General features: G+C 31.7%; 1 protein-coding gene across 1 annotated transcript; it reads right to left on the bottom strand.

Moving 5' to 3' along the window:
* Positions 1-5,000: 5,000 nt before the first annotated feature.
* Positions 5,001-9,922, bottom strand: LOC112002111 (G-type lectin S-receptor-like serine/threonine-protein kinase CES101). Its single transcript, XM_024034268.2, has 7 exons — positions 8,653-9,922; positions 7,115-7,243; positions 6,807-7,018; positions 6,126-6,336; positions 5,771-6,008; positions 5,514-5,664; positions 5,001-5,423 (listed from the first exon to the last, which is right to left on the bottom strand). Exons 1-7 carry the CDS (start codon positions 9,812-9,814, stop codon positions 5,112-5,114), a joined length of 2,415 nt encoding a protein of 804 aa, XP_023890036.1. The 5' UTR covers positions 9,815-9,922; the 3' UTR covers positions 5,001-5,111.
* Positions 9,923-10,377: the final 455 nt, after the last annotated feature.

Here is a 10,377-nt window from a genome sequence, read left to right as displayed (position 1 = left end):
TACCGCATTCTCTTATTTGACACATATTTTTTGGCTAAATAAAAAAATAGGGTTTTTCGTGTGCACTTAACTACCCATATACTTCAAAACTGAATATTGTACAGTAGGATATGAGAAAATACTTGGGAAAAAGAAAAGCTATGCACTATCTGTAACGTTCAAATAAGCACATTCTTGACGAGACGCTAGAACTAGAAGGACGCAAATGGCTGTATAATTGAATTCAGCAGGGTCCAGTCCAAATCATGGATATGTTTCGTTGGGGTTTCATCGGGACAGAAAAAAAAAAAAAAAAAGGGGTCATATATGTGGTCCATTTAAACCATTTGATTGTTCAATAAAAAAAAAAGGAAATATATGTGGTCCATTTAAACCATTTGATTGTTCAATGATCCAAAAGTCGTCTATCTCTATCCCTAAATAAAGCGTGAGAACCCTACGAAACATCCATGATTTTTAGTAGACCCTACCAAAATCAAAACAAGTTCTCTTGTAAGTGGCGCAGGGATTGGGTTGGTACTTGGGAGGGTGCTGCAAAAGGTAAACATGCGGATTCATTTATATGCAACTAAAAGTGCAAATTCAGTTTGTATAGAAAAAATTAAAATTTGAACATTAAATTTGATAGTATGCGATGGGCGGAATTAAAACATTCACGTTAATTTGTGTATAATAAAATATATATATATATATATATAATTATTTTTGTTTAAAAGTGATTCACATCAATCCGTGTATAATTATGTAAATTTACAAGTTTATTATAGTAACCATTAAATTTAGAAATATATCTTTCTTTGTGTATCTTAGTAATGAAGGAAGAGAGTCGTTCGTGGTTGTTATGTGTGAAGAAAGAGAAATTTTTTTAAAAAATCAAGAAAAATTGATGTATTTCAAGGATGATGGTTATTATTTCTTTATGTATCTAGAGGATGAAGGAAAAGAGTAGATGATGATTGTTGTGTATGAAGAAAGAGAAACAATTTAAAAAATCATGAAAATTTATATTTTAATGAAATATAGTGTAAAATAGATAATCTAATATGAAGTGTTTTAAAAAATGAATATAAAAAATAGAAAAAGTATAGTCTTATTGTTAGGGTTATATTTTCTATGTATGGGCTTAACCTTTGGCAAAACAAACTTTACTTGTAATTGGGTAGATCTAAGTTAAGTTTAATGTATCAAGAAGTATATTGCTCAAGCATAACAAGTGGTATTATTAAAGACATAAAGATTGATCTAAGAAACAAGTGAAGAAAAGCAGTTTCAGTAATTCTTGACATTAGGCTCGACACTAGCATCTATCGAGAATTAATGGTGAAACTCAACACACCACTCAATCTATCAAGACTTATGATTTCAGAAATCTCACATCTAAAATTTGACCAATGATGACTTAGATTATTAGGGTTTCTCTCTCTACAACCCTAGACCATATAAAAGACTTATTTTAAAGTCATCAAAGACACAAAGACTCAATTAAAGAACTCATACACTCTGTGAGAAGTTACTGTATTTTGTATGCCTTAGGGTTTTGTAACCAAGTGCTTTCTGACCTTCAACATGCTTTGAAGTGAAAAATTTGCAGCCAATAACAATAAATCAGTTGCTTGGAGTTAGTTACATACTAGGATCTGTGCAAAAGAAGAAGTCTCGACAAGATCAAATCGAATTGGGGATTAGAGTGAAGGTTCAACTGTAAGTTGATATTTTGGGATAGACCAAAGTAGTGATAAAATTCCTTATACTTATAACCGCTTGATTATTGATTAGTGGATTCTTGAGAGTAGTGAACTGAAATTCACTCGGTGGGGATTTTGCCTTGCGAGAACTTTTTCCCATTCGTCAACAAATCACTGTGTCATTTAATTTCTGCTGCATATTAGTTTATTTGATGATTTGTTGGTATCTCCACGATTTGCACATAGTTTGACCTAATTAATCAACTTTGGTAATTAAATTAATTAATCGGGATCAATTTATAACTCAACACTTATGCTAAAATAAACAGAAATTTTTGCCCAAGCTAATACAAATACTCTGGGGGTGAAAGGATGCACCAAATTGTTTAAAATTTCAAGAAAGAAAAATACTTATAAAATGCAAATAAAATTTTAATTTAGATATATTATAGAGAAAATTAAAATGTTTAAAATATTCTAGATACAACATATTCTAGTCTTGAGCTCTAAGTCATGTGTCGGTCATAACTCATAAAAGCATGCAAAAAGCCGTTTGTTTTGAGCCAAAAGTCATGTGGTTCATTTAAGCCATTTGAATGTTCAATGAATCAATGTTCAAAGAGTCGTCTCTCTCTCTCTCTCTCCCTAGTGAAAAGCATGAACCCCATCCATGATTTGGACTTTGGAGTGTACCCTCAATTATGCAATCAAATATACTTATTTGAATGTTTCAGATACTACATTTTTTTTTTTTTCAATGAGTGAGAGCAGCTTTTTTTCAACTTTTGAATCCCAGTCATTTACAACTATTGCATCAAGTATTGTACCTGATCTCAATCCTCCCAAGTATGCTCTCATATCCTGCAGTATAATATTCGATTTTGAACAATATTATTTCTAGGTTTTAAATAAAAGAAGTTGCATATGCTCAAAAAATAAATAAATACTAAATTGTAAACTACACCTCTAAAATTTTGGGTGTTTGTATTTTAAACTCTAAAATTTTAAATTTTGCATTTTATCTCTTGAAATTTAGGCATGTTTGGATTTAACATCTTGAAGTTTCTAAGTTTAAATTTTACACCCTAAAATTTAGGAGTATTTAGATTTTTTAGCTTGAAGTTTTAGAATTTAAATTTTATCTCCTAAAGTTCTAAAATTTAGATTTTACCCCTTGAAATTCTATTCAATTTCATTAGTAGCCTCCTGTCCATACTTTCCGTTTAATGCCACATAAACTTGCCACACGCATGTTATATTTATTTAATAAAATGATTCCACATCATTACATTTTGATTTCAAGTTTTCATTCTAGTTTATTTCACAAATTTGGATGATTCTCAACCCTCTCAAGATAAAACTTAGGACAGTTATAAACTAGTTTATATATATATATATATATATATAACACAACTGAATAGATTTTATCTATTTGTGTAATGTCCTCAACAAAATAACCCCTTAACTTTGTACTAACGTTTTCAGGAATCAGCTAGATTATCAAACCTACAGATCAAAGTTATGCATATATGGTACAGATCAAATATGATATTTATGGTGCAATCCCTACATAAATTTAGATACATGGAACAAAATTGGACTTCAATTCAAATTCTAATCGCACACCTAGAAGGATAATTATGGTGTGGTTCCTACATAAATTTAAACACATGATGCAAAATTGGATTCTAATTTAGAATTCTAATTTGACTTTCTCTGTGTTTTGCCTATGTATAGAAATTGAAAGAGAGAAAGAGAGAATACAACCACGTAGTATACGGGTAATTATTGAGTACTCCTAGAGTATTTAATAATTTTCCGTAGTATACATTCTCTTAAATAATAACAATTAATAAATCCATCTAATTTAATTCTTAATGAAATTTATTGTTCATACAAAATTGACTGATTAAGAAACAACCTTTAAAAGGGTTACAATCAAAATCGAACATTCAGTCCTTTATTATTATTATTATTGGGTATAAAATATGCACGCCCCTATAATATTAAATTCCCAGCGATGGTTCTAGGAATAGTGTATGCAATATCCTTAACCATGTTTGTTGTCTCGTACAGAGACGAAGCCAAAATTTTGAGTTAAGAACAAAATTTCTGATGTAATAAGTGGTTACTACTAAGTAAAAAAAAAAAAAAAAATGATATAAGTAGTATATGCGGACCAATAAGAATTTACTACCAAAACAGTTTACAAAAAAGTTTGTGAGTATAACATTACTCTAAAAATAATCAATGATATCTTTTAGGGGGAGTAAAATGTAATTTTATAAAATAAAATAAATAAAATTAGTATACATATATATAACAATTTTTTTTTTTTTAAATTGGGGGGACCATTGGCCCCCTAGTCCAACAGTGGCTCCATCCCTGGTCTCCCAAGCAAAAAGAAACAAAAGCATCATTGCACTTTTCATCATTTTTTTTTTTTTTTTAATGTATCAAGACGCATTAGATGAGTAGCACGTGCTTTGCAAATTGTGATATAAGGGTCTTCATTAGGAATAGGGGGGCTCGAGTTATAACGCAAAGCATGAAATGGCATGTGTATAATAGGTTCCCCAAAGAAGGGAAAAAAAATTCACCAAATGGAAGAGAATAGATGCTATCAAAGGCAGAGTTTGTTGTATTATAGCATTTATTGTATCAAATATGTCTAGTTAGTTAACTTTAAGGTAAGTTCAATCAAGTGGAACGCCTGGTTGAACCCAAATGGTTAGCTTTACCTATCACAACTGAGCTAGAACAATTTGGCTAAAAGTTAAATCAGTTAATGCTATGTTTGGAAGTTTAGAGGGAGCGGAGAGTAGAGGGATGGAGAGTAATGAGGAGGAAAGTAGAGGTGAATGGTTATCCTCCACCTTATTTGGATGTTTTTAAAATTAAGTAAGGTGGAGGATAATAATTAGCCATTCTTCATAGTTTGTAATTTTGTTAATACGGTAATGGTAAATTTGGTAATTTATTTGGTCAAACATTTCCATGCTCTACTCCCCCTCCAAATCTCTTTAATTTGGGGAAATTGAAAATGAGGGGTTAGAAGTAATTAGAACCCCTCCAAATCCCTCCCTTTTCTCCCTTAAAAAACATCCAAACAAGGTAATTTAACTTACTCTCCTTCCCTCTACTCTACTCCTCTCTACTCCCCATCCATCCAAACAAACTATAAGTCTCATGTGAATCAATGATTCTTCTCATTGCTTATAACAAGAAGAAAGATAATTGTGATCAGGAATTAATATATATTTGCAATTATCAAGACTTCTACTAAAAACATTAGAAACAAGGATACATCCTGACTAGTCATAATCGACAATAGCCCTTATCAGTTATCACAAAGGCATATATATACATACTTTTTTTTTATTTGCTGAGATGGCATACATATATATACATAGTAGATTCTAGTATTTATCTAGGTTTCATCATAGAAACCGTGACATTATTTACGGAACAGCTTTCTGGCTTAATTTCAGAAACCCGAATCTCTTCCACAAATGTGTTAATAAAAAAAATAGGTTGCTTTGGAGGAGATAGTTGAAGAGTTTCATTTGAAAGCATAGAAACAACATTTAGCATGGTCGGTCTATCTGTTGCTTGGTCTTGTACACATAAGAGACCAACGTGAATGCATCTTGATACTTCATATAGATTGCATGAGTCATCTAATATTGTTGGGTCAATTAGCTCCAAATCCTTACCTTCATTCCATAATTTCCATGTCTGATACAAGTCCAGTTATACAAACATTATTAACTATTAAGTTCAAAATTCCATGTATACAAATTAAGAAAGGTCAAATGAAAACCTTACATATTCTATAAGGTTGAGTGGATGATCAGAATGATAACGACTATTATTTTTCTTGCCGCTCACAACTTCTAATAGTAGAACTCCAAAGCTGAATACGTCAGTTTTTATTGAAACAACACCATTCATGGCATACTCAGGGGACATATAACCACTGAAATAACAATTAACCAATGAATTTTAGTATATAAACAAGCACATACATGTTCACAAATAGAGTTCATTAGATTGTACTTGCTTGAAATGCAATGAATACTTACTATGTTCCAACAACTCTATTTGTGTTTTCTTCTAATTCTTTCAATCCAAATATTCTAGCTAACCCAAAATCAGATATTTTTGGATTCATCTCTTCATCAAGCAAAATGTTGCTAGCTTTTAAGTCTCGGTGAACAATTCTTAGTCTTGAATATTTGTGAAGATAAACAAGTCCTTGAGCAATGCCTTCAATGATATTGAAGCGTGTTTTCCAATTTAATATGTACTTTTTAGTAGGATCTGACTCATTTTACCAAAAAAAAAAAAATGATAAGTATTGATTGAATCTATATAATATAAAAGGGAATATATATCATCGCGTAATTAAATTTTCCTAGTAATGGACATATTTCTTACCAAATAGGAAGATGTCTAAGCTTTTGTTAGGCATGTACTCATAGATTAGTATATTTTCTTCTTCTTGAATGCAAAATCCTAGAAGTCTTACAAGATTAGTGTGTTGGAGTTTGGCAATGAGAATAACTTCATTCTTGAATTCTACCAATCCTTGTCCGGAACTTTTTGAAAGTCTCTTTATTGCAATTTCTCTTCCATCGGGTAATTTTCCCTGAAAGTATATTGCATTAGTCATATTTTACTCTCATTATCTTAATTCAATATGTACTTTCATTTTCTAACTTTCTAGAAAGTTTCTAGCTATTCCTAGGGCTTACTCAAAGTGCTAATGCATTGATCGGATTAATTGGATTAACTAGACTAAGTCTTGAGTTCAAATTTTATCCCAAAAATAGAAAGAAAATGAGAGAGAATTAGGTTAAGTTAGGTCTTAGATTCAAATGGTTATCATAAAGAAATCCATAAATATAAAAGCACAACAAAGTTTACAAGATTTGTCACAACTGCAAAAATGGCCGGTTGTGATTGTTGTACAATAAAAATAATGTTGGTAAAGACCCCAATAATAAAAATGATGTTCTGCTAATCAAAATCTATCACCTCACCAAACAGTAAAATTTGTTATATGTATACTTTTTAGTAATGTTGTAAAGAAATGGATAGAGAACTGACAGGCCTTACCTTATAAACTGGTCCAAAACCACCCTCTCCTAATTTATTTTCGGTTGAGAAATTACTTGTAGCAATAGTAATGCTTTCAAAGCTAAAGACATGCAACTCATGGCTAGTTTGCCCATCGTTGTTTTGATTATTCGCGTTGTCATGTACAGTGGAAGGTATTGCATTTCCTCCAAGTTCTTGTATGAGCATATTTTGTTTCCTTTTTCTCTCCCCTAATTAACATAAATGCAAAATATTAATTGAAAGTTTGTAACTACTTGATCATCAGCAATATATCTAACAAAATCTATAGCAAGAGCATTGATTACCTTCCGCTACGCGTTTTTTATTTATTTTTGCATAGAATAAGAGGAAGAACAAGATGATAATGACTCCTCCTACTGCCACAATGAGCCATATCCACCACCTGTTTGGCTTTGCTGCATTGACAAACTTTGCTGCATTGACAAACAAATTTTTACCATTCTACTAGCAATAGTATTTTTGTTCGTTTTTCTTCTTCTAATCATTTACTATGCATTAAGATGCATGTACTGTTTGTGCTTGATTAAGATTTAATGAATATATTGCATGCATTAAGCTTAAAGTGAATTACAAGCTCTGTTTGTTTATATACTAAGTAACAGAGTTAGACGGAAAATAATAATAAACTAGAAACAACTATAATGTAACATAACAAACTCCAAGTCAGCTTCCCAGGTGGTAACTAACTCCACTATAAGACTATTCCTATGCAGGGGCGGAGCTAAAAATTTTTGTTTGGAGAGCTAAATTGCAGCATTAATATATTTATCAAAACAACCCTCACATACATGCTTTTTTATTTGATAAATTATATATATACACACACCCAACAAAAAAAATGCATAGTATTTTCAATCAAAATTGTGTTTGATGATGATTTTTTATAAAATAAAATTCTTTTTTAGTGGGAAATTCTTTAAAAGTTTCATTTTCAATACAAATTATCATATTTCATACTAAAATAAGTAAAGAACTTTTAACTAAACAAATGAAATTTTCAAAAACATGATTAATCCAAAACTTAGAGGAATAAGTTATGCTTTAAATATATTTGAAATTATCTTGCTCTAACTCATTATGTGGTAACTAAAGAGACATTTCATGTGTAGTTTTAGTGATAAGATTTTTCTAATAAGTCAATGACTTATTAATCGCCCCATAACAAGTTGAAAAAGATAGATCCAAACATATTTGGTGCCAAACTTTATCAAATATTTAACAGATTTCAAAGTACATTTTACAATAAAAAATAAAATTGCAAAAAATAAAGTTATATTTCTATAAATATTAGACCAATTATTTTTTTTTAAAGAGCATTAATAGATTAATTCAAATATTTGGGGGGGGGGTAGGCTAAATTTTGGAAACATTAAAATAATTATATATATATATATATATAGAGGAAGGTTTCAAAATTTTGGGCCATGTACATGGCTCCGTCCCTGTCTATGCTACCTGCCGTTTGTATTTAAATTTACAAAACTACATGTCATATAAGCTCTCTTAACAAGCGTTGACATATTGATCCTTCGAATCTTCTGAGATTCTCTTATATTTTTTTTTTTTTAAGCTAGGACTAGGACTCTATGGCAGTTATTATATTACGATAACTTTTGTTTTCATCTCATTGTTTTAGTTTATTTCGTAAATTTGGATGATTCTCAATCCTCTCAAGATAAAACTCAGGGCAATTGATCTACTAGTTAAAAAATCAATAGAGTTGATTTTATCTGTTTTCTTCAGAGTCATGTTCTTAGCACATGTTCTACATCAATTATAAGCAAGAAATATGATAAATTAATTCAGCATGAATTAGTCTTACCTTTGTATTCGAGGAAGTATACTTTCGGTGCATTCAAAGCCGTTTCAAATTTTGGCATGGTGGTCCAAACCTTACAGCCGGTGCCATCTTCCTTTGAAGGCTCAAAGGCAACACAAGAACAAATTGTCAAGCACTTGTCTACACAATCCACATGGGTCAGGTTGTCATCCGCATGAAACTCGTATCCATCAGTATCCACAAAGTAACCTGAACGTTCAGCAAATGTAATATCATGGCTCCTGCACTCCGGAAGCTTTTTCTTCACACATCCTTGATCATCTGAAGCAAGGGAAGGAAAACTACATTGAACAAGCAACCTTTCACCTACACAAAGCTTTCCCAAGTAATCTATCCTTAACCGTGGGAACGTTTTGATGTCTTTATTTGCGGAATAGTTGAAGTATGTTTCATTCTCATTCGATATCTTTGAAAAGGCGTAAGAGGAACCTCTTTGATCTTGTAAAGTGAAACCATTTATTGGCTTGTGCTGGTAACCCTCATCTTGCGAAAACCCACCTGTCCAATACTCGTCCTCGTGCTGCATGATGTTGAACTCATTTCCAGGTATAGAGTCCACGTTCATGCCAAAAGTAAAGGCCCCTGTGTCAGGTACCACATCACTTCTCCATGATTTTAGAGACCAAGTTTGTCCACTTTTTTTGTTGAATCCCAGTTTCATTCCAGGCAGAAGTGTATCAGTGGGATTGTCAAAGCTTTGCCACAATTCCCTCTTCACAGTTCCATCTGAATTCAGTTCATGTAGTACAAAGTTACCAGTATCAAGTAGAACAGCACTACAATTACTGGCTTCTTGTCCCGGATTTAGTGAAATAGGAGGAACCATTTTGCTGTATGAAATTTTCAAACTCCCATAGTCATCAACACTAAGACTTACAGAATTGCCAAACAGTGGAGCATTTGGATTGGCAACCCACACTACATTCGCGAGGGAGTCACCATCGTACCATATTCCCAAGTAGGAATTGTTACTTGTAAGGTTGAAGAATCCTAATCTAAAATTTCCATCAGCTGAAACTAATTCATCTCCATCTTTGAGCTCCTGCCGTTGCACTAATTTGTTTCGCTGCTGGGAAGAAGATAGACCCAGGAAGAGTAGCAGACATAAAAAATTGGGGATAAATTTTCGTGCTATGCTTGCCATGAAAGACAGCCTCTGATTCTTTTTGGTAATTAGTTATGCTGCAGAAATGTGTTTGTTCACTGTGTACACAATGACGATAATTAAAGAAACGGTTTGGGAGGCTTTAATTGCGAATGGTACATATGTATGTGGTTCATATTCTTCTAATAAATTATGGTAAGGTCATGGTCCCGGTACTAATCAGCCGCCTATTGTTTGAAATTTTCAACTTATTAAAGGATTGATTGGGTTCAACTGCTACATGCACTTGAGAGGGTCCTCAAATTTTAACCAACCAGTAAATTTAGAATCCCAAAAATTTTCACAAAAGTTTTTTCTACATCTGCTCCAAATTGTTGGTTCTATTTAGAAAACTTAAAATTATGGGAAATAGTTTGTGTTTAATAAACACAACTTTCAATTTCAAGTCACGATTTTGATTGCTTTTTTTTTTTTTTATAAAGTGTTTTAAACTCTATAAAAAAGTCTGCGTTTAATAACTAATATACACTAATTTTTTACAAATTAGGATGGGGACGTGGGATTGCATAGGACAAAAGTTTTTTTTAATAAAATATTTTATA

The sequence above is a fragment of the Quercus suber genome, unplaced genomic scaffold, assembly GCF_002906115.3.
Source record: "Quercus suber isolate HL8 unplaced genomic scaffold, Cork oak 2.0 scaffold_203, whole genome shotgun sequence".
Lineage (NCBI taxonomy): Eukaryota > Viridiplantae > Streptophyta > Magnoliopsida > Fagales > Fagaceae > Quercus > Quercus suber.
Note: the sequence above shows the minus strand (reverse complement) of the source record. Positions and strands in the feature narration are given on the sequence as shown.

Coding starts and splice junctions, on each gene's coding strand:
- LOC112002111 (XM_024034268.2), bottom strand. CDS start 9,814: ATGGCAAGCATAGCACGAAAATTTATCCCCAATTTTTTATGTCTGCTA. Junction 6,337..6,806: donor GTTTTGGACCAGTTTATAAG/GTAAGGCCTGTC, acceptor ATATACTTTCAG/GGAAAATTACCCGATGGAAG. Junction 5,424..5,513: donor CACTCAACCTTATAGAATAT/GTAAGGTTTTCA, acceptor GACTTGTATCAG/ACATGGAAATTATGGAATGA.